This window comes from Eptesicus fuscus, chromosome 15 (genome assembly GCF_027574615.1).
Source record: "Eptesicus fuscus isolate TK198812 chromosome 15, DD_ASM_mEF_20220401, whole genome shotgun sequence".
NCBI lineage: Eukaryota > Metazoa > Chordata > Mammalia > Chiroptera > Vespertilionidae > Eptesicus > Eptesicus fuscus.
This window is the reverse complement of record NC_072487.1, coordinates 8,080,691-8,104,681: the sequence shown is the minus strand read 5'-3', so window position 1 is coordinate 8,104,681 and position 23,991 is coordinate 8,080,691. Positions and strand designations below refer to the sequence as shown.

The window sequence follows — 23,991 nt, the reverse complement described above, 5'->3', positions numbered from 1 at the left end:
TTTAAAAAAAGGTTTTTGTATAAATGCAGCCACATCGAAATTGATTAATTGCTACCTCCCTTGATTTCCAAAGGACTTGAAGTGAAAAAGATATAGAAATTAAAGGACAGGATAAATAACTGAGGAAATCAAGCTAAAGAAGAGCAGGGAAGGGATGGCGGGGAGGGGAGCGGGAGGAAAGCTGCAGAACCATCCAGAGCAAAGATTAGTGTCTCCGGCTCCAGGCGGGCCACTTGAGTAGTGACCTGGCACCACATTTGAAGCATCTATTAAATTGAAACAAACATACCCCTTAGAGAAGTGGAACTCTTTCTCACTCCAAAGAGAAATCTCTCCAGCGCATCTTTACGAAGGGATGGCGTGGGATGTAATCAGCATGGGCTCAACAACAGGTCAGGATAAGCACGTTAATGAAGCTCGGACCGTCGGCTTTTGTGAGGCCGGTGCTAGAAGCTGATGACCTTGACAATTCATGTCAAAGAAACAGGCAAACAGAAAATGCTGCTGTGTGGTGGGTCCAAGAATCAGGCTTTCAAACAGTTTTTTTCAGAGACATGGGTGGACTGCATGTCCTTTGGGCATACTTCCTGAGTATTATCTCCTACAGCCAGGGTCTCGTGATTAAGTGCTGAGCGTTCAGGGTCATATTCCTGGTGATGCAGCATTATGAGTTAAGACTTTGGACTTTGGAGTCAAACTCAGGTTCGGATCCTGGTTCTGTCATTTACTGGCTGTATTCCATGGGAAAGTTACTTCATCTTGAGCCACCATTTCCTCATCTGTGAATGAGAATAATGACAGTAGTTGTCTCCTAAGGTCATGATAAAGGATTAGAGATTGAGATAATGCATTCAAGACGTGTAGCACACAGTGCCGGGCACCCAGGAAGTGCTCCTAGCTGGTGACTTGTGGGATCGGGGTGGACTATTATGTTAGCAATAATAATGTGGGATGCTGGGAGTCTGGCCAGGTGAAGACAGAGGCAGGATGTGCCGAGGCCTAGGATGCTCCTAATTGAGGAGCATAAGAAAGAGAAGGGGGAGTGCTTACAGGTACGAGGAGCCTCTCATAGCCTCTTCCTTAGGAACCACAGGTCGGTTAATAGTCCGCAGGGAACAGCAGATCAGCTAGAGTCAGACTAGTGGCCTGAGTGCCGTGGCATCAGCAGGCCTGACATGTGAATGTGAAGTGCTGTCACTGTATAATCGCTGGTGGAGGTAGTAGCTTATAGTCTTTAACCAGAAATATTAACATCTATCGCTTGTTTCCTCTTAAAATGCCCCCCTAGGTCGTGATGAAGAGAAGGTCAAGTACATTAAGAGGTATCTGCAGGCTGTAGGAATGTTTCGGGATTTCAGTGACTCCTCCCAGGACCCAGACTTTGCCCAGGTATGAGAGTGCCTCCACAGACTTGTGTTTCCTCTTCCTGAGGCATGATTTTAGTGCTGCGTGGTTTTCCTTGGGGGGTGTACTTGTAGAAAATTAGTAGAGGAGCTTGGGGAAGGACTTCACCAGAAGGACTGAAGGCTAAGCTCATCCTTATTGAAGACTAGTGGCCCAGTGCACAAATTCGTCCACATTGAAAGGAAATTAATTAGAAGAAATATTTTAACATCGCTATTTGCCCTTTCTCTATCATGTCAATCAAGCCAAATTCACGATTGACAATGACAGATGGAAACACACACACGTGCAATTGGTGCCAGCAAGAGCTTTATATGTATCGTGATGCGCGAGTCAACTTAGCCTTTTATACATATAGAATAAACTTGCTTAATTAGACCTGCTTTCTGATTTAGCTAAGCTTTTTCCAGCCCAGTGAAGCACCCCAACTACTCTTACAGGTAATTGTCAGCAACACAGCAATAAATATCAACATGAAGCAGATTATTATTGTAAACCACACAGGGAGAATAAGGGGTAAAATATTTAACTGCAGCAGTGTTTGACTATATTCTGCACAGTGAGAAAACCTGAAGTCATTTTCAAGGTCCACCATTTCTTACTTCTTTTCAGTCAGGTCAAGTTTCTAAACTTTCTAAATCTCCATTTTCTGGCTAATGAAAAGAAAATAGGATTCTACCGAGTCTTCTATATACCTACTCCAAGACTTCTGTGAGGATCAAATGAGATGAGGCATGGGAAAACGCTTCACAGACATTTGGTTACAGTGTAAAATGTTTCCACCTGGCTGTAAAGCAAGTCGTGTTCCTGGGCTGAAGAAACTCCAAGGAGGCTAGTCACTAGGGAGAGGAAGCCAGGCATTGCTATGTGACATCATTACCAGGACGGACACTTGGCATATTAGCCTTTTATATATATAGATGGGAAAGAAATTGAGGTTCGAACAGGTCAACTAGTTCTGATTTATCCAATGACTAAGCCTTCACTCATTTCCTAGGGTGCTAACTGAATCCACACTTTTCTCAGCAGCCAGGAGCAGAGGGCACACTAGGTGGGGCCCTCATTTTCCTTCATATGACACTGAGGGAAGGAAGTGCTGCATTAGACTAGGGCCCACTTCCTGGCATTGATGACTTGATGGCTGCATCCCTTCCAAATCATCTTAGAAAAGTATAATGGGTTATGTATCATTTCAATAGAAAACCCATCCCAGATCAACTTAAAATAAAAAGGATGTAGGAGCTGCTTTTCAAAGATGGCTGGCTGGAAGGCACTGGGCAGCAGCCACATGCCCACCCTGCTCTTCCTGAGAGCAGCACAGCTGCCTGCTGTCCCACGCTGCCTACGTGACCATCTTCATCTTCGGAGATTCATCCCTTAAGAGTTAAAACGAACACTGACCTCCTTGGCTTTGAATGTGGTGGTGTAGTTGGTTTTTATTATTGTAGTGCTTTGAGATCTCTGACATGGCTTATGTTGTTTCTGTGTGGGTATAACATCAGTTCCACATTTCCTTTTCTTCCTGGGCGGCAGGTGGTGGAATTAGATTTGAAAACGGTAGTGCCTTGCTGCAGTGGACCCAAGCGGCCTCAGGACAAAGTCGCCGTGTCCGACATGAGAAAGGACTTTGAGAGCTGCCTCGGAGCCAAGGTCAGTGCCGGGAGCAGGTGGAGGCCCTCCCCAACCCGGCCCACCCCACGCTCGATCACCTAGTGCCAGGCTTCAGTCCACCCCATTCTGAGATGACTCCTCCAGGAGCCTGGCTGGGGGGGCGTGGGGGGGGGCGGTGTCTTCTCCATCCTGACATCCTCAATGCCTCCCCACCAGCCAGGAGCCAAGCAGCCTCCTGAGAGCACTTGGCCGTGTGTAAGCATGATCCAGCCCACCTTTCAGAGCATATCTGCTTTCACATGCCGCTCCCCACATCCTTCCCTCTGCTCGCCACGCTTGGCTGGCCCTTGTGCTGCTGTTCATTCCGTTCCCTGCTCGCAAGGCGGCCTCCGGCTCAGAGCAGACAGGCATCTCTCCTTCTTTGGAACCTTCATGCACTTGCCTGGCTGAATCTGACTCAAATGGCCCCTTTTTCTAAATTTCCATCTGGTTAGAATCCGTGACCTCATTAAACTGTAATAATGCCATTGAATTCTACGGAGACTAACTTTAAACTAAATTTGTAGTTTTAGCATTTCCGGTCTTTAGGTAGAAAGGAAGTAATTGCTAATTTCAAAACAAGAGTAAGATTTAGAATTATGGCTGCTGATTGTAAATATTTTAAAAGACTAAAGAAAACTTCATTTTTACTGTAGCATTTTGGATTTTGTTGGCCAAGATATTTATGTGTTGTTAAGAATTGCCCTTTAATGTTACAGTTCCCAAAGTATTTCTTCATCTTTTAAAGTGATAAGTTTTGAAAAAAATATCTATTTTTTTTTCTTCCTGTAGCAAGGGTTTAAAGGGTTCCAGGTTGCTCCGGACCATCATAATGACCGTAAGACGTTTATCTACAACAACAGCGAATTCACCCTCGCTCACGGCTCCGTGGTCATCGCCGCCATCACTAGCTGTACGAACACCAGCAATCCGTCCGTGATGCTAGGGGCAGGTGAGTGCATTTGACACCCTCCTCGTGGCCATGTGGAGGACATGAGGGTGGAAATCCCCCAAGACATGACCCAGGGGCTCAGCATGTGGTTCCCTGAACCTTGTCTTTCCCAGATGTAGGAATTTATGGGCCCAGAAATGTTTACACAATAAATAGCGTCCAAAGCAAAGTAAAGTAGGACAAATAATGCATAACCGTGGTTAGAATAAACCAGAAAATAAGTAGAAGAAAGCAAAGGAAGATGAATTTCTGGCAAAGCCCAGAACTTATGTCAGACTTTAGAAGAAAAAACTAATTTCCCACCCCAGGTGGTTCTCTGTAGCACCCCTGCTGGGCCCTTTTGTTCAGTGGAATTCAGGCTTAGATTTGTCATGAGCACCTGAGGTAGGGCACAGGCCTTGTCTGCAGTTCTGATTAAGTAGCTAACATTTGCGTACAGAATTTTGCTACTATAAGGTCTCTTTAAGTTTCCACATTTCTGAGCATCCCCCACAGTTCCTCTTGAGCTGCATGTCATAGATGATGGAGTTACAACAGCCCTTTCCCTACGAGCTGGACGGTGCACAGGAAAACCAAGGAGTCAGCTGCTGCCAGCTAAGCTGGTTTTTTCTGGCACAGACCAGGTTCCTTAAGAGCAGTCACCAGCATGTCTGTAGCTTTCTGTGTCTCTACACCCCCTCTCCTCATTTCTTTCTGCCTCTGTGATACAGCCTCAGACAGAGCACCCCAGGGCCCAGGGCCCCTGCAATGGGCTGTGTTTGTGGAAGTCTTGTGGCCCACGAGCTCCTGATCTTCCACTTTAAGACATTTTTACATCTAGACCGACTGTATTCCTCACCAGCCAGTGCACCATTCAGATGCTTTAAGAAGGGGCCCTTCCGATTAGAATTTTCATCCAAATAAAGCATAGTTAGAAAGATTGCTCTCCCTCCCCAATTAAAAACTCATTCTGTAACATATCCCTAAACAGTTTATCTCTTAAAATACACACGCACGCACACGCACATCTCTTTCTTCACTTTCGTGGCCGCTTTTGAGTGTACTGCACACCTGTGAGGGACGTGGGCCAGTGAGCTTTGCGTTTCTAATAAGCAGCAGAAATAGCAGGAAGTGCCCACATGAACGGGGCTTGGTCTGGCAGGGGCCGGGAATGCAGACTGAAGAGCCAGTGTCTTTCTTGACTGCCCCTGGTACCTAGAGTAGGCGGCCACCCACCGTGTGCCTGTGTTTACCCTCCGCAGGCTTGTTAGCCAAGAAAGCCGTGGACGCCGGCCTGACCGTGAAGCCTTACATCAAAACGAGCCTGTCACCTGGGAGCGGGGTGGTCACCTACTACCTGCGGGAGAGCGGAGTCATGCCTTACCTGTCTCAGCTGGGGTGAGGGAGAGTTCTTTTACGCCGTTGCCTTTGTCGTATCGTCTTCCACATGTACCTTGCTGTGTCACCTGTAAGAGATGTTAGCTCATCTGATGGTATTTTGTCAGATACTGAGTGACCTTTGACCCTCACATTCTCGCGGAGTAGGACCCTCAATTGCGCTAGTTGTTCATCATACGAGGGTGCCCGTGAAGGGCAGCGCAGGGCATGGATCCAGCCTGTGGTTGGGTGCCGCTCCCTCCCTGTGCCGGGGGCCAGCGCTGGCTCTGCACCGAGAGCTGCCCTTTGGTGTGAGCATTCTTACCCTGGCTAAGATGTTCTCATTCCTCAGGTACTTCAGTTATTTGTTTCCAGATACAGTTTCCCCAGCTTCCCCATTATTCCTAATTCGGATGACAGAGGTTTTATTCCTGTGCATCATAATAGTCAGAAACCCTTAGGAATATATGATAAAAATAGTGAATAGAGACAATAAGTGGCATATCCAATTTTAACTTTCACTTAGACTTATTTTTATAATTTGCTCAAAAAGGAGTCTAATGGAATGATCTAGAATGGATGAATGATGTATCAGAATGCTCCGGGAATGAACGCTTTAAAGGAACGGCGCTGTCCCAGGCTCATTTCATGCCCTGCTCTCCTCTTGAAGGCAGCGCTCTCCGGGACTGTTCCAGCAGAGGGCGCTCTGAGCATTCCGTCTTGTGCTTCTAGGTTTGATGTCGTGGGCTATGGGTGCATGACCTGCATTGGCAACAGCGGGCCCTTGCCTGAGCCTGTGGTGGAAGCCATCACGCAGGTAACTCCAGGGGCCTGTGGGTCTACAGAGCTGTGGCCTCTTCTCATACGATGTGTGACCAAAACACTGGTAATTTCAAAGAAGGTTTAGGGAAGCAGGGGCTGTGATTAGATGTATGGCCCTTGAAGTCAAACTAAACTTACTCGTTAGATAACCTGGGGCAGGTTAATGAACCTCTCTCCACCTGAGTGGTCACGACTGTAACTGGAGGTGATAAATAGTACCTGTTCCAGAGCCTGTGAGCCCTGAGATGAGAATGGACACAAGTGGGAATGAATGCAAGTTCTGACTCCAGAGGGCTCCAGATTGTTTCATCTGAAAACTGGTTCCAAGTCAGAGAAGTCTTCCCCCACATGAACCTAAACTGACTTGCATTGGCTTAGGTTTTGTCCCATAAATTCTGTAGCGTTGACAAATACTATTAGGTTTGCTTTGCATGAACTACAGAATCCATGTAAGTCAGCGTGGCTGCCTGTAGCTTTCAACTTTTAGTCATCCTCACCTGTTCTTAGGCCCCAGGCAGCAAAATAACTAGGATGTTGCCTCTGACCTACCTGTATTCCATATTTGCAGATTTGCCTGTTCACTAAAATGCATCTCCTCATGAGCAGAAACCAGTGACCATGTCTCCCTGTGTCTTTTGACACAGATGGTCTCCCCCAGGGAACCCGTGTGTGCTCTCCTATAGGGGAGAGGACCAGTGCAAAGGAAGCTTAGAGAGCTATGTCCTGGTGATGGGAAAACTCAGCAAATGGCTTAAAACGAGCCGCCGGAGAGATCTCGTTTCCTATGACCTGATTCCTCTCTCGCCTCTCACAGGGAGACCTTGTTGCTGTCGGAGTCCTCTCGGGGAACAGGAATTTTGAAGGTCGAGTCCACCCCAATACCCGGGCCAACTATTTAGCCTCTCCGCCCTTGGTGATAGCGTATGCAATTGCTGGGACCATCAAGATCGACTTTGAGAAAGAGCCACTGGGTAAGACTTTGTTTATCTATATAATAAAAGCCTAAGTGACCATTACAGCGGAACAACCAGAACGACCAGTCTCTGTGATGCGCACTGACCACCAGGGGGCAGATGCTCAACACAAGAGCTGCCCCCTGGTGGTCAGTGCGCTCCCACAGGGGAAGTGCCGCTCAGCCAGAAGCTGGGCTCACGGCTGGCGAGCACAGCGGTGGTGGCGGGAGCCTCTCCCGCCTCTGCAGCAGCACTAAGGAGCAGCAAGCCGGGTGGTAAGGAGCGAGGGGTCCTGGACTGCGAGAGGGTGCAAGCCAGAGGGTGCAAGCCAGGCTGAGGGACCCTCCCCACCGCCCAGTGCATGAATTTCGTGCACCAGACCTCTAGTGGGGTTATAATTTCCCCCCAATGAATTTGAAAATGTAATTGAAAGAGAACTAGTGCTTTCCTTAATAAATAATGAAGCCTAGAACGTCCAGAGGTAAGATGAAAAGGGAGGAGAGTCCTTTCTCTATTCCTCAATACACAGCCAGACATAACTGAAATAAATAAAAATTTCCGTAAGAGAATGGGATGACAGAAAAGAGTAAGTACAGAGAGGAATAGAGAGCTTGCTCTTCTGACAGCTTCTCCAGTTCCCTTTTCCGTCTCCTGCTTTAACCTAATGACAGGCATTGCTTAAATACGCCCTCTGTGGCAACACCTTCAGGTAGTGTAACCTCCCCAAATTCAGAGAAAAGGATGCTTTGTCTCCTTACCTCTGGTTTTCTTGCTTCCTATCCCCTCCTCAATTCACTCTAAACAAATTAGATTCTATGAAAACAACGCCCTTTCAGTTCGCCTCTAGGAAATTTTAACTTAGACGTACAGGTGGGACTCATTATCTGTGTATTCCATATTTGCAAACTTGCCTGTTCACTAAAATGTATTTTATCCCCCAAGTCAGTGCTCATCGTGCTTCTGAGGTCATTCACAGGCACGCATAGAGCGGGGAAACCGAGTCATGCCAGGCACACCTTCTCAGCTGCAGTCACGCGAGGCAGCCCCCTGCCATCTTATCTCAGCTGTCACCCTAGCTGTCGCCCTGTAAATGAGTGACCTGTTCATGGGCTACTCGTGCCGGGGTGTTTGATTGTTGTGCTGCTTGCAGGCGATGTCACTGTTTCAGACGGCCCCCCAGGAGAGTGCGGAGTGCTGTCTGGGGTCCCTAAGCCAGACAGGGACCCGCCCCCAGGTGTCACCGAGGTAGAGTCGGTTGGGGGAGTGCACAGGGAGCCTGTGAGGTGGCTCGTGCTAAGTAGGCTTCCTCAGGCACGGGTCATCATGCCGTTGGCAGGGAGTTCAATGTTAATGCATCAACAACATGTGTTAACTAAGGCGTCTGTAAACGAAACACATAAAGCCAGGCTAAATACTGATCAGCTGACCGAAATGTTGTGGCCAGAGGCTCAGACACCTGCCCTGTGTTTCCTCAGGGGGTGATTTGGGATTCACCCTGCAGTGTCGGCGTGGACTCGATAGGTATAACTACCGCCAAGAACAAGACTCAACTGTATGGAATAAAGACAAAGGTGTTAAATGAAGTTTTCTCATTAATAAACATTTCTCCCCCAGGGGTAAACGCAAAGGGACAGCAGGTATTTCTGAAGGACATCTGGCCAACGAGAGAGGAGATCCAGGCGGTGGAGCGTCAGTACGTCATCCCTGGGATGTTCAAGGAGGTCTACCAGAAAATAGAGGTGAGGGCCCGCCCGCCCAGAGAATCTGAGGGCCAGCTGCTCCTTAGTGTCATCTCCTCAGACCTGGAGGCTAATGGGGGCGGAACCAGTTCATAACTCCCTCTTCAGAGAATAGGGCAGTGGCTCTCAGTCATTTTTCTCCGTGACTCACAGTTTTACGAACCTCACTCTCCCCAGATGTTCCATATTTAGACAGGTGGGCTGGAAGAAAGGCCTCAGGTTGTGTGTGGTTCCCAGCCAGCTCTCCATCACTCTCCCTTTCTCAGACCCCTGGGCTGTGGCGTCCCTGTGGGTGAGGACCCTCCCCCAGGTGTCACCGAGGTGGAGTCGGTTGGGGGAGCGCACCTCTCACAATTATTTGGATGCTTAAGAATAAATAAATAAGCAAACAAATAAATAAAACCCACTCAGTAGAAAGCACCAAACTGCTTCAATAATTAAAACTTTTTGAGCATTTTACAATTAGGGATAAAATGTATGGGCTTAGTATTATTTGTTGAGACCCTTGGATGTTATTTCTTTCCCTGCTTTCTGTGTTCGGCTGACTCACAGCCTGCTGACAAGGGCTTGGGTTTGAAACCAGACCGCAGACTGTCTGGGGTGGGGAAGGGGAGGCTGTGCCCTCCCCTCAGCAGCCCTTGGGAAACGAATGGTCTGAGGGAGTTTGGTGGGCATTGCATTAAATGCACGCATTCAGAGGCTGAGCTAATGGACCTATGGAGAGATTTCAAGCTAATTTGTATGCAAAGCAGCTGTGATTGGCTATCCAATGACCATGTGACCTGGAAGTCTACTTCCCCAAATCTTCAGAGAGTAAATGATTTCCCTTCAGAACAAATCTGGATTATTTTTTCTTAAGTTACATTTGTAAGTATGTGGATTAGTTATCTCTTGCTGTACAACAAATTACCCCGAAACTTAGTGGGTTAAAACAGCAAGCACTTATTATCTCACAGTCTGTGGGCCCAAGGGTGGCTTAACTGGGTGGCCAGGCTCCAGTCCGATGTCAGCTGGGGAGCTGCACTTGTAAGGGCACTCACACAGTGTGGCGGGACCAGCGCCTCAGGGCTGCTGGACCAGGGGCCTCAGTTCCTCATGGCCATCAGCCACAGGCCTTGCTGGTGGTCTCCGCACAGCTCGCATGGCAGCTCACACCATCAGGGCAAGTGAGAAAGCAAGAGAGGCGGAGGGACATAGAAGGCAGAGTCTCTGTATAACCTAACCTTGGAAATGAGTCACTAAGTTCAGCCCACACTCAGCAGGAGGGGCTCCCTTTAGGGTGTGAATCCAGGGGTGGGGCCAGCTGGGGTCCTTGGGGGCTGCCTGTCGTAGTGCATGTGTATTGTTAAGTTACTTAGCGTGGCACTGTCTTAGTATAAAGGAATTCTTTTGTATGACTAGAATAAGAATGGTTTTTATTGTACTCGTAGCTCAAATATGTGTTATGTGTTTATGTGTTAAATTTTCCTTGTAATAGAATGTAGTTGGATTGGCCCTTTTCTTTTTTCTTTTTTTTTCTAAAGACTGTGAATGAAAGCTGGAATGCCTTAGCAGCCCCATCAGATACGCTGTATTACTGGAATCCCAAATCTACATACATTAAGTCACCACCATTCTTTGAAAACCTGGTATGACTTTTTATTTCTAACAAACTGAATTCTTCAAAAGGTTTCTTTCCTTATAACATCTACTTTATTACCCCATATCCTTGTTTTCACCACCTATTTCATTCAAACCTCCACAAACCCAAGCAAATGCCACAAGGGAGGGTTAGGGGAGTCTGGGAGGTTGGCTGGAGTGAGACCTCAGTTTCTCTGTCAGGGCTTGTGTGTGGCTGTGTAGAGACACCTGGGGATCAGATGCCACCTGTGTGTGGTCTCGGTGAAGTCTGAGGGCTGTTCCCGAGAGCATGCAGGACCTGCCATCTTTACCCCTGAGACCCACTCAGACGGGAACGCTTCCCCGAAACTGCTGGTCAAGGAGTCCTTGCTGCCCAGGATGGGTCCCTCTGGGGAGGGGATGGGATAGAAGTCAGAGTTCTCTGCATGTGGAGAAAGAGAATGCCATTTGCAGCTGCATCCCTGTTGCTTTGGAGGGGACAGGGCCAGTACTTTTCTAAGCACCCCTGATAAAACTGGAAAAAAAAGAAGAAAAAAAACCACCCTAGAATTTCCTGTGCACTGATTAGGGCTGTCACCTGGTTCAGTCCACAGAGCACCACCGTTGAGACTTCCCTTGTGACTTGTTGGAGGAAACCTGGGCTAACCCTACTTGTTGTGTTTTTGTTTTTTTTTTTTTTAAATATATTTCTATTGATTTTTAGGGGGAGAGGAAGGAGACAAAAATATCAATGAGAGAGAATCATTGATCGGCTGCCTCCTGCACACCCCCCGCCAGAGATCAAGCACAAAACCCTGCGCATGTGCCCTGACCGGGAATTGAACCAGCTTCCCCTTGGTGCATGGGGCCACACTGGCTGGGCTGACTTGTTGTGTTCTTTGCTAGACTTTGGAGCTGCAGCCCGCTAAGTCTATTGTGGATGCCTACGTACTGCTAAATTTGGGAGATTCGGTCACAACTGACCATATCTCTCCGGCTGGAAACATTGCAAGAAACAGCCCTGCTGCTCGCTACTTGACTAACAGAGGGTAAGTGTGAGTGAGGTGCGAGCTGAGGACCGACTGAGGGCAGCGGGCGTGACCAGGCCAGCATTGCTCTTCCGCCTGGTCCCGCTGGAAGCAGACTGTGGTCTTCACCGAACCCTGGTGCTTAGAAACCAGTCAGTCTTTCTGTTTGCTGCTTTGAAGCTTCTGGGGGTGAATCCATCATCACGTGAGCCCTGTCAGGGGAAGGGGGGACATTCTTTGAGCAAGTGTTGTACGAATTCAGCTCAACTATCATTTCTGCCCCCGGCTTGCCAAGTAGACAAAGCACAAGGGCCTGCTTATAACCCGCGGCAGAGCCTGGCTGCATTGAACCGCTCAGCGGGAACATAATGTGAACTGCATTGCCGTTCCCGGTGGGACACACTCTTTCCAGAGAACTGTTTCTAGGCCTGGCAGGTCACGCACGCACTCAGCAGTCCTTCGGCCATGTACCGATTTGACAGGTGCTATACCGGCTTTATCTCTGTTAGCCAGCAGACCCGGATTAGTCAAAGTCGGTCCCGACTCTCACTTTGCGTGAGAATCATCTGGGGAGATAAAGACTCCTGGTTCCCATCCCCACCTCCCGAATCAGCTTCCTCTGGGAGGGGGCCCAGAGCCAATTCGAGGAGCAAAATCCAACACCTTATTTTGATTGGTGATTGTTGACCTCTTTTGAGACATGTACTCTTTAGGGCAGTGGTCGGCAAACTCATTAGTCCACAGAGCCAAATATCAACAGTACAACGATTGAAATTTCTTTTGAGAGCCAAATTTTTTAAACTTAAACTTCTTCTAACGCCACTTCTTCAAAATAGACTCTCCCAGGCCGTGGTATTTTGTGGAAGAGCCACACTTAAGGGGCCAAAGAGCCGCATGTGGCTCGCGAGCCGCTGTCTGCCAACCACTGCTTTAGGGAATTGAATAAAAGCAAATATAATGCCTTCCCAGAAAAATGCACATATCATAACATTTGGGGTATAATTTTAGTTGCTCCTGAAACCCATTTATAGGTTCTCTCAATCCTCAATTAGATCTAACCTTTAAATCGCATTAACACTCACACCATTTCCTAGCATTTTAAGGAACAGCCCAGTGGAGGGGTCACTGTGTTGTGGTAAAATGTTGCCTCTGATGTTCTCATGTCCCCCTGACCAGGTTTTTCTCCGACCTCAGGGCCAGGAGGAATAGCTGTTCTGCCTCCTTGGCACTGCTCTCACTTTCATCTTATGAAAATGTAAATCCTAAATCCTGTTGCCAGTTGTGTGTCTTCCCTTTCAGTTCAGTTCCTGATAACTGGGGGACAAATCTGAACCCCCTTCTGGTTAGCTTATGGGACATAGTTTATGTTTCCCCCATTTGGGGCTCCACCTGACCCCTGACCAACTTACTTTGATTATTCGTCTTTACTTCTTTTTCTTACCCATTTATTTTTAAGCCTTGCCCAAGGCTATGTTTATCGATATTAGAGAGAGAGAGAGAAACATTGATGTGAGAGAGAAGCATCAATGGTTTGCCTCCCGGATGTGCCCGGAGTGGGGATCGAACCCATGGCCCTTTGGTATACAGGACAACACTCCAACCAACCGAGCCACCTGGCCAGGGCTTTCTTACCCATTTTTCCTATTTTAATTTTTGTGAAACTTTATAGGCTTCCTTACTGAATAAATGAAATAAATACTCTTATTAGAGTTCCTCCTACTTTTTCTACCCAGATTTGTAAGACGGAGGTTGGCCTGGGGTAATATTTAGTTCCACCTTCCCCCCCACAGAGTGGAGGTTGGGGATTGCACCCCCAGCAGCCTCAGTTGAGACTATGGGGACAGTTTGCTGCCTGGGAGGGCACTCTTGGTAGAGGAGAGGAATACCGAGGTTCCTGTTTCCCCTTCCTTGGTGTAAGCCAAGGCCATCTTCACCCGTTCACTGACGGCTCCCCTCCCTCTCGCCTTGGCAGCCTGACTCCGCGGGAATTCAACTCCTACGGCTCCCGCCGGGGCAACGATGCCATCATGGCCCGGGGCACATTTGCCAACATTCGCTTACTAAACAAATTTTTGAACAAGCAGGCACCGCAGACGATACACCTGCCTTCTGGAGAAGTGGTGAGTATGGTGCCCTCGTCCGGCCCTGGCTGGTTTGGTGTCTGCCCTGTCACTTTCCTTCGATCTTAGCTCCTTCTCTCCCCCCCCCACCCCCCCCCCCCCGCCACCTCCGGCTTCCTGCGGTCTCGCCAGGTGTCCATGTGGAGTTCATCAGTGATAGGGACGCCCTTTAACCTGGGGAACCTCCTCGTCCTGCTCAGGGGTTCTGCCTTTGGCTTAACCAAATCTGCTTTCCTGGAGTTGAGCTTTCAGAGCCTCTGATTGAAATGCTCGGAGTTCAGAGTGTTGGAGGGGAAATCCAGGTTAAGGTAGAGGGTGTTTATCCAGAAGTGCTGTTTTAGGGCTGTATTGGCATTTCATTGAGTTCACCATCCCAGGAGGAAAGAAGGAATGTGGAGGCCTACAGGGTCCTACAGGGAACCCGTGTGTGGACCTGTGACGGTGGAACTGTCTGCTGGGAGGCATGAGAAAGGCCGGGAAAGCCGCCCTTTGAGTCGGACAAGCCCGGGTTCAAGTCCCAGCTCCACCTCAAACCAGCTGGAGCTCACAGCAGTGCGTGTCCCTCTGAGCCTGAGCGTTCCTACCTGTGAAGCAGAAATACTGTGCTGTCTCCCTCGGCAGGCTCTGAGGCTGAGCCGTAAACGGAGGGACATGTGAAACAGCTAGTCTGGTGTGTAGTCCGCAGTGTCACTTCCCTTCCCAGGGAATGTGGCGAAGCTGCTGCAAACGGGATAGGCCACTTGAGAAATAACCTTCCCAACCTATTTTAAAGCAACAACAGCTAATATTTATGTAGAACTTACTGCCTCAGGTACTGTTCTAAGCTGTTTGCATGCATTGTCTAATTTAATACTCGTAACAACACTTTGAAGTGGGTACCGTAGTTACCCACATTTTAAGTTGGGAACCCATGGCATCGAGAGCTCATATGTCCCTCAGGCCACAAGTAGAGAAACGGAGTTTAAACCCAGGGAGTGTGGCTTCGAAGCCAGTGCTGTTTACCGCCATGCCCCCTGCCTCCCCTGCCGCTGATTGTGTTTTTGTAAAGTCTCTTCATAGACAGTCACTGGTCACCAGGACCAGCACGGAGCCAGTGCCCAGGTATGTTCGGTGGATCAGGGATGATGCGCAGACTGTTAGGTGAAAAAGATACCGTTAAATGGCGGGATGCGCAAGAGACCGAGGGGAGGCCTTGGGCGGCAGACATCGGGGCCTCCGGGTACTGACCGTCGCAGCGAACGGCGCATATTTGCGAGCCCCGCCGTGACAGAACTTCTAGCCAGGTGTTCGGTGCTTCTCAAATAAGGAGACAGAGCAGAGAAGGACAGACATTTGAGCCAGTCCTTGAACTCGAAAGGTAGACCGAGGCCAAGGACAGGGAGGAAGGGAGAGAACACAGATAACGCAAAGAGTAGAAGAAAACGTCGTTTCTTCAGAGTGGTGAGATGGTTTTCTGTTGCTGTACAGCAGGGGTGGGAGCCTTTTTCCTGCCCAGGGCCATTTGGATATTTATAACATCATTCGCAGGCCATACGAAATTATCAACTTACAGAGTAGCCTGCTATATTTGTCAAACACCTAATTAACTCACCCTAACGCCGTGGCGGGCCCAGACCAAATGATTTTGTGGGCCAGACGTTCCCCACCCCTGCTGTAAAGTCATTAGAGGGCAAGAAAGAGCTCTTTGAATTTAAAAATAATTTTTTTTCCTTAAAAATTTCACAGGAAAAGTTGGTTAGTTGAAAAAAATCTCTCAAAATATAGAACAGAAATTAGAAACTAAGAAAAGTAAAGACTGAACTGAGAAAGCCCAACATCTGACTGAATAGAGATACTGAAAAGAGAAGAGTGGAAATGGTCACACACTAACATAAGGGAAGATCGAAGACTCCAGATTGAAAGGGCCCCTGAGTGCCCAGCAGAGTGCCTGAAGATGGCCTGCGCCAGTCACATCCCTGGGAAGTTAAGATCAGCAGGGTTCTGGCCAGCGTAGCTCAGTTCATTAGAGCGTCATCCCTTGCACGGAAGTGTCACGGGTTCCATCCCTGGTCAGGGCACATGCCTAGGTTTCGGATTCCATCCCTGGCCCCAGTCAAGGAGGCAACTGATCGATGTTTCTCTCTCACATCAGTTTTCCTCTCTCTCTAAAAAAAAATCAATGAACATATCTTCCGGTGAGGATTAAAAAAAGGAGAAGATCTAGAAACTCCCGGAGAAGCTAAAACAGGTTATATACAATATGCTGGAGATCAGAGGTGCCGAGGCAACACTGGGAACTTAGACTGATTTCTCCCTTACAATTCTGTCCTTCATACTCCAGTCAAATGAAATTAAAGTAATAACACATTCAGATACTCAAAAACTTAAAAGATATCCCTCAATTCCTGTTGCAGGAAGCTGCTTGCTGAAAGTGTTCCACCAAAATAGAGGAAGGTGTCGGCTCCAGGAGAAGGCAGGGCTGGGAAGCCCCAGGATGCGGGTGGAGGGCTCCTCTGTCTAGTCCAGGGAGATCCCTCAATAGCGCCGTCAGCCCACGCGGAGCAGTGCCGGCTCCAGGAGCGAAGCCCCAGGAAAAAGACTTTCAGGGATAGATTGCCTGATACGACTGAGTGTCTTTAGAGGAGATTTGTGCTTTAGGCAGATCGCTTGGGGATTAGTTAATGGGTGGGAACATAGAAACAGGTGAGCACACACACAAAATGAAAATTATTAATTTCAGTGAAAATTGTTTTTAAATTGCCAAGAAAGGGAAGTCATAGTACATTACCTGACTCAGCAGTAAATAGCGTTTACATAATCAAAATGCAAATACCAAATACTGACATACCAGCCATCTGACATCACTCTATCGGGAGGTGGGGGGGAGGAGAGGTGCAGAGGAATTCTTGGGAATGGTGCTTAAGAGAACCTAATCCTCATCAAACTAGGGAATGTGATAAAACTGGAGAAATGAAGAACGGACTGTTCAAACCTAATGCCTAGGAGTTATAGAGGCACAGAAGCACGAGAAACTTCCTAGGAGAGGGAGAGGGCAGAGCTCCCACTCTAGCCTGGCTAGCACGCAGCAGGGCTCCCGAAACAGCAGTCCGGAGACGGAATCCGGAGCTGCTTGGTCCCCCTGACCTCGGGTTTCATGACCTGCTTTGCCGTGGGATGCTCAGCTTTGCAGTAGTTCTGAAAGCACATTAAAACTCAACTCCCACATTCTTAATACCCAACGCTGGTAACAGATATCTCTGAAAGTATCAGGCAGGATGTTTCTTTTTGGTCTTTGAAGCAGTCTAGACTATTTGGTTGGACAGAGAGGCTTTTACTGTTTTTGTAAGTTTCTCTATTCATGAGCTCTGTCCAGCTGCACACATACAGACTTCCACCCAGATTTAGCTAAGGCCCTGGGGAATTAACCACAGGCTCCTGCGCTCCATCAGAACAGTAGTTTGTCAAAGCTGGCTTGAAGGTTTGATTAAATACCTTCCAAAGGGAGCACTCTCTAGAGGGATTTTATTTTCCGACTTAGTAGCTGGGAAAAACAGTTGTTGCATTGCTCCACCACCAGCAATGGCATCAGATGTGTTTGTGAAGTCTCAGCTCAATATTTAGAGTTCCTGTGAGAACAAATGAATCTATTTATGTAAGGTGTTTCTCATATGTACTAAAATATTCATCTTCTCCTGTCCTTTAATGCTGGGCATTAACCCATCAATATTTATACTCTCTCTACCTTGACCTCCATGCAGAAGGGTGACTAATAAAAGTTTGCATTTTAAATGATTTCAGAACCTTACCTTCTTGTGTTTTGCTACCCTTCACAATTGACCATCACTGAGTCTCTGATATGGAGTTGAAATCCAGGTTTAGGTGGGATTCTCTGTTTTTAAAATTTTTTTAAATAGTTCAGTCAATGGAAGAGGAAAAAACAATCTAATCTACTTTCCTTTTTCCCTTGATGCCTTAGGATTTGAATGTTTTTCTAAAACCCTCACAATCAGCCATTTCAGTTAAGAGAATATCTATGTATATAAAAGGCCAAGCAACCAGCTGACCTGTCGGTAGGGATGACGCTCACTGACCACCATGGGGGCAGGCATTTATGCAGGAGCTACTGAATGGCAGCAACTTGCAGAATGCCCTCTCCCACTCTCAGACCCCTCGGGGGATGTCAGACTGCTGGTTTTGGCCTGATCCCCACAGGCTAGGCTGAGGGACCCCACCTGCCAGAGGTACCCCACTCACTCTGCAGACACCCTTCGAGCCCCGGCACCACCCCAGGTGCGGTGGCCGGGGAGGGACTGCAGGAGTTGGCTCCAGGGCATGTCCAGCCTCTCTAGCTCAGTCCCACCGCGCTAGCCACCTTCTGATTAATTTCCTTCCAATGTGCACGAATCTGTGCACCGGGCCTCTAGTAAAATAGAATTTGGTCAGTGTAGATAGATGGAGCTCATTGGGAATCTGTAGACCAGGCATCTGTAGACCAACCTGTAGATTTGGCTGAGTTTTCCGTTGGCTTTGCGCTGACCTGGCTCACTGCAGACCTCTGACCCTGCGCACCCTACCAGGTCTCCCTGGCCTGTGTCTGCACTCTGTGCCTTTACTACATCTGTCATACCTTCCGTTTCTCTTCCTCAGCTTGATGTGTTTGATGCCGCCGAGCGGTACCAGCAGGCGGGCCTTCCCCTGATTGTTCTGGCCGGCAAAGAGTACGGCTCGGGCAGCTCCCGCGACTGGGCAGCCAAGGGCCCTTTCCTCCTGGTGAGTATGACCTGGGGACATCCCCGCGGGCGGCTGCCCCGTGGACCGGAAGGGACGCTGGGAGGGGCCAGGAATCCATCCTGGTGCTTTACTCTCCACGATGTGGAAGACAGCTCAGAAAAGCAGTGGCGTTTGTTCCTCCCCTGCTTCTTGGGGAGGCTTGCCTTCTCTCAGTGAAGAGTAATCTGGAGGTGAAATGTTCCCTCAGACCAGACATACCCCGGAACCGTGGTCTTTGGGGGTCGCAGTAGAACAGCTGGGCGGAAGGTCTGTGCAGTCTCTGAAATCATATCCAAAAGTTTGTCTTTCTTTTTCTAAGGGGAAAATTCTATGGTTTTCATAACGTTCTCAGAGGCTGAGGACCCAAAATTTGTTTAAGGCCATTGTCCCAGGTGAACTTGAGGAATAAGCCGGGCTGCGGCTGCTGACCTGTCTGCCAGGTTCCTGGAAGGGAAACAGCCAGGAGCCTGAGCTTTGGGTAAACTCAGGGAAAGTGCTTCCTACGATGCTTTTTCCTGCCTGTGACAGTCTCGGAGACTCCGCAGGAAGGACGCTCTCTCTAAATGCGAACAGGACACTCTATAGACCCTTCAGCCTTTCAGGTTTGACCTGGAGGTTTCCCCAGAGGTGGGGCCACACAGGCAGCAGAGAGCTCTCACCTCTTCAGCATCCTGCTGCCGGCTTTATCCTCAGGGCAGGTAAAGGGGCTCAGCTGATGTCAGTGTAGATAACGTGTGGCTCGAGCCAGTCAATGCACTTGGGAAACCCTACATAGGTGGTATCCACAAGTACAGTAAAACATGTGGCTGTCCGGCAGGCAGCCCCAGACATCCAGGCTTCTGAAAATCTTTGAATATCACACACCTATTATTTTGTTTTTTTAATCAATCATTTTGCTCTGTCAGGAAAAAAAGGTTCTCTGATTATTTGGTAGTATGTCAGGGGTCTGCTCTTTTAGAATCTGCTGAAAAGAACCAGAGAAAGGAAGGAAGAGGTTTGAGGAAGGGAGCTGGTCACTAACAGTAGTGCCAGTCAGTTGGGTGGGGAACTGTAAGACAGTCAGATGGGTGGGAGGGAAGGAGAACCGGCACCCAGGGGGCGCTCCAGAGTCTAGACTTCCCTGTAGAGCTGCTCTGAGTCCTGGCTGCCCAGACACCATGTACTTCAATCTGTAGCTGCCCAGCCAGGGCCACTCAGCAGTCTCTTGGGCTGAGTTCATGCAGAGAGGGTCATACAGTTGTGATCTGTGGCATTGACAGGCCTGCACAGCCATTTATACAGAACTAGGGACATGAATAGTATGCATTTACAAAGATTTATACTCCCCCCCAAAATAACTACGTAGTACATGTATCCAAAAATCCGTACAAAATATCAGCTATCCTGAAGAATCTGCCCTTCCTCCATAAATTTGTTTTTAAACTTGGAAACAGTCTTGGCCAGGTAGCTCAGTTGGTTAGAGCATGGTCCCGATACACCAAAATTGCAGGTTCAATCCCCAGTCAGGGAACATACAGGAATCAACCAATGAATGCATAAATAAGTGGAACATCAAATTGATGTTTCTCTCTATATATCTCTCTCTCTCTCTCTCTCTCTCTCTTTCTCTCTCTCTCTCTCTTAAAAGTCAATAAATAAATTTTTAAAAATTTGGAAGCACCTGTGGGATTTTTAAAAATACCTGTGCCTGGATCTCATCCCAAGAGATTATGGTTTAACAGGTAAGGAAAAAGGCCTTGATGTCAGATTTTAAAAGCCTCCCTTGGTGATTCTAATATGCAGCAAATTTGAGAGCCACTCCTCCATAGCCATATAGCCATGGTTTCCATGACTTGCAAGAATCACTCTCTTCCTCCTGCCCACGCTCCCTGCGTGAGAATCTGTGCAGTAGATCGGGGGTAGTGCCCGAGATGCTACATTTTTAAAACATGTTTGTTTGTTTGTTTGCATTGATTGATTAGAGACAGAGAGAGAAATGTGTACTGGTTGCTTTCTGTATGTGCACTGACGAAGTATCCAGTGCGACCTTGGCGAATCGAATCGGGACGACTCTCTACCCAACTGAGCTACCCGGCCAGGACTCTAAGATTCTACATTCTTAACAAGCTCCCTGAGGGACCCTTATGCAGGGATGTTCTTAAAAGTGTACCCTAGATATCAAGAGACCTTTTAGGGGTACCTAAATATTCTATTACTGTTAACTAATATTTGGGAATAGGGTGTTTTAGTTAATCAAGTATCCTGGTTTATCGATCACTGCTGTGTATTGCCAGTTATCCTGGTAGATTGCCAGTAAAGTGTACTGTATAGATAGCTTAATGTCAAGATTATATTCCATAGCATTTGATCCTTGAAGCAGGAAGTATAAGAGCACACAGTAGGTAATTCTTTACTCTCTTGATAGTATGTTCTATAAGTTGCTTCTCTGATTAAATCTTCCATGTCTGCCAGTGGACCCACAGTCATAATAGAATTGATTCCAGTTACAGTGGAAGTTTGCTGAGAGGTGCTGCATCGCACAGTGGCTCAGTGTGTTCATACTGCGTGTGTTCAGAATACTAGATACTCCCCTGACTGCCTGGCGTGGTGGAGGGGGAATGAGAGCAGCCATTTGAGGGCTCACACGGTGCCTGTACTGAGTAGACACTCATTTAGCACTGACTACTGTGTTATTTATAGCGAGGGGGTAGCTTTCTGTGTGAACGATTACTTCGTACTTACAAAGAATGCAGGTGTGAGAAGAGTTTTGACTTAGGAAGCCTTTTGCTAAGTTTCTGTGTGTCTAAGGAAAACCTGGGACTGTGTCCAAACCCTCTCTTGGTCCTCAGGGAATCAAGGCTGTCCTGGCGGAGAGCTACGAGCGCATTCACCGCAGTAACCTGGTCGGAATGGGCGTGATCCCCCTCGAGTACCTCCCCGGGGAGACGGCAGACACCCTGGGACTCACGGGGCGGGAGCGATACACCATCAGCATCCCAGAGAACCTCAAACCACGAATGAAAGTCCAGGTCAAGGTGAGCCGGGGCCTCTCCACACCAGGGCCAGCTCACTGGGACCCTGTGTTTGTAATCGATCTTGTTAGAAGGAAATCAGTGGGATTTGGAAGAAGAAAAAACAAAGGGTAGGACTAAATTAGACTTAAGAGTTTTACTAGCCCCTTTTCTACCTGCCTCACAACATCTCACGTATTTCTGTTTATTCATAGAGTTATCAGTTCCATTCATACCTCCAAGCCTTCCCCATTCCTCCCAATGTCACTTAGCCCGGAGACTAGTGGTGCAAGCTCAGGGGCAGGACAACAGATGCTGTCCCCATCCCTGAGTCTTACCCCGGATGACAGCTCCCTGGGTGAGGAAAGAGGAGGTGCCCACGCCAAGGTCCCAGGGGGGCTTAGACTCCCAGGCAGAGGCAGCTGCTGAGGTCTGTGTCCAGGCTGAGGAGCTGGGCCCAGTGCCTAAGGGACCCCAGCAAAACCTGCTGACCTGAGCACTTCCCTCTGCAGGGAGCCCTGAGAGAGGCTTGGAAACCCCGTGCCCCAGGTCACAGTGACTACTGCCCAGAGAGGCCCTTTCTATCTCTCCGATGCCTCTCACGTCCATCACTCACACCTGCAGTGCCTTCCCATGCGGATGAGTCGCTGGGGATCTTTAAAATGCAGCATTTGAATCAGGGTCTGGGCGGGGTCTGAGGCCGCGCATGTCCCCAGGCGCTGCGGGCGGTGCTGGTGTGCGGTCCACTCCCCGGTGGCTGATCCGGGGCCGGCACCAGCCGCTCCTGACTGAGCTGCCTCCCCTGCTCCCCCAGTGACGCTTCTCCGCTTCTTTGTCGTCGCAGCTGGATACCGGGAAGACCTTCCAGGCGGTCATGAGGTTTGACACCGACGTGGAGCTCACTTACTTCCACAACGGCGGCATCCTCAACTACATGATCCGCAAGATGGCCCAGTAGGCCCTGGTGTCCTGGGAGACCTGCCCGGGAGCTGCCCCGGAGCGTGTGCGGGGCCCCGGCCGCCGAGCCCCGGGTGCAGAAGCGAGTCCGATGTCCCCGCGCGGGGTGCTGCCTGGCAGGCGGAGCCCGGAGCACTGCGTTCCGGGCCCTTCCTCCGGGCACAGGCAGCAGTTCCTACATTCTCTGTTTTTAATCTTTTTACCTTTTTCTAGAATTTGGAAGCTAGCATGGTGGAATGTCAGTAGTGCCAGAAAGAACGGAGCTTGTCTTTAAAGTGACTGATCACAGAACGTTGATTTTTTTACTCTCGGCCTGTTCGTGTTCAGCAGAACACAAATAGGTGTTCTCAGGAGGAACTCCCTGCCCTCTGTTTCTCGGTTCTCCCGGGCTCGCCTGTTACTCCAGTGTTAACTGACATGGTAGATGTGAACTTCTGCACACTTCAGATCACAGTGGTGATTGCCACTCTCCCCCGCCCCCTTTGCCTCCGAGTGAATGGTCCAGACACCTTGTGGACAGGCCAGAGGTTAACACTTTTTGATTATGTAACTTTTGATCGATCATCATTAAAGAAATGTGAAGTTTTCTTTTACTATCTTTAAAAATTTTTCCCCAGAAAATTTTTTTTCATTTGTCCAGAGGATGACTTTGTTTGGAGGTGGTTTGGCTGAGAAACAGATGTTTCTAATTTGAATAAAATTAAATCTATTTTCAAGGAAAACCTTTTGACTTTGGGATTGAATTCTGCTGTGTGTGTGGCTAAAGTTTTGGGCTATTTAGAACAGAGCGAATCTCAGATGTTAGCTTCCCAAAGCCTGGCTGACCTTCAGGTTCTCCTGTTTTTACAGCCACGGCAGTGATCTGCAGGTGGGGCTGAGGGGCTGAGGAACCAGCATGGTCTCTGCCCTGTTTGGGAGCAGACAGGCAGGTAAAAGGCAGTATAGTGAGCAGGTCATCACTTTGATTTTTGTGTCCTCTAGTATATCTGCTCATTTTCATTTCTGAAGTTGTCTCTTATTCTGTGCCAGCAGCAATAATAAAATATAGACTTAAGTGGCTCAAACATCAGAAACTTATTTTCTTCTAGTTCTGGAGGCTAGAAGCCCAAGGTCAAGGTTCCAGGCAATTCATTTTTATGGTAAGTGCTCTTTCCTGGCTCGAAGACAGCCACCTTCTGCTGTGTGCTCCCATGACCTTTCCTTAGGGCAGGCACAGAGAGAGAAAGAACTAGCTCTCTGGTGTCTCTTCTTAGAAGGGCACTAATCTTATCAGATTAGGGCCCCACCCTTACAATGTCATTAAACCTTAATTACTTACTTAGAGCTCCCATCTCCACAGAGGCACACTTTGGGGTAAGGACTTCAACATATGAAATTTGGAGGTACAGAAACATTCAGTCTATAACAGGGCAAACAGTCTAGAAGGGCCATTTTCAGCAGAAAAATCACCCAAATTGGAGCTAAAAGGACCTATTACAGCTAAAGGAGCAGACTTAGAAAGGTCTAGTAACTTAGCAGTATTCCTCCTAATATGCTTACAGGTCAAACAAGTTGGGCTGATTAGAGACTTCAGCTTTCTGAAAACCAGAGAAAACTCTCAAGTTCTGTCATCATCTGAACCAAACCAAGCACTCTACCCTCCCCTCCATAAGCAGTAAGAGTTACATCCAAT

At 48.4% G+C, this 23,991-nt stretch overlaps 1 protein-coding gene across 1 annotated transcript in view; it reads left to right on the top strand.

The window, feature by feature from the left end:
- ACO1 (aconitase 1) overlaps positions 1-23,041 on the top strand; it is a 62,285-nt gene extending 39,244 nt beyond the window's left edge. The window contains exons 9-21 of the mRNA XM_054726970.1: positions 1,289-1,389; positions 2,938-3,054; positions 3,847-4,006; positions 5,248-5,383; positions 6,095-6,179; positions 6,999-7,155; positions 8,752-8,876; positions 10,400-10,504; positions 11,382-11,524; positions 13,476-13,623; positions 18,250-18,372; positions 21,201-21,386; positions 22,207-23,041. Coding sequence (XP_054582945.1) covers positions 1,289-1,389; positions 2,938-3,054; positions 3,847-4,006; positions 5,248-5,383; positions 6,095-6,179; positions 6,999-7,155; positions 8,752-8,876; positions 10,400-10,504; positions 11,382-11,524; positions 13,476-13,623; positions 18,250-18,372; positions 21,201-21,386; positions 22,207-22,320 — 1,700 coding nt within the window. The 3' untranslated portion in view covers positions 22,321-23,041. The remainder of the gene's footprint in view (positions 1-1,288; positions 1,390-2,937; positions 3,055-3,846; positions 4,007-5,247; positions 5,384-6,094; positions 6,180-6,998; positions 7,156-8,751; positions 8,877-10,399; positions 10,505-11,381; positions 11,525-13,475; positions 13,624-18,249; positions 18,373-21,200; positions 21,387-22,206) is intronic.
- The last annotated feature ends 950 nt before the right edge of the window (positions 23,042-23,991 follow it).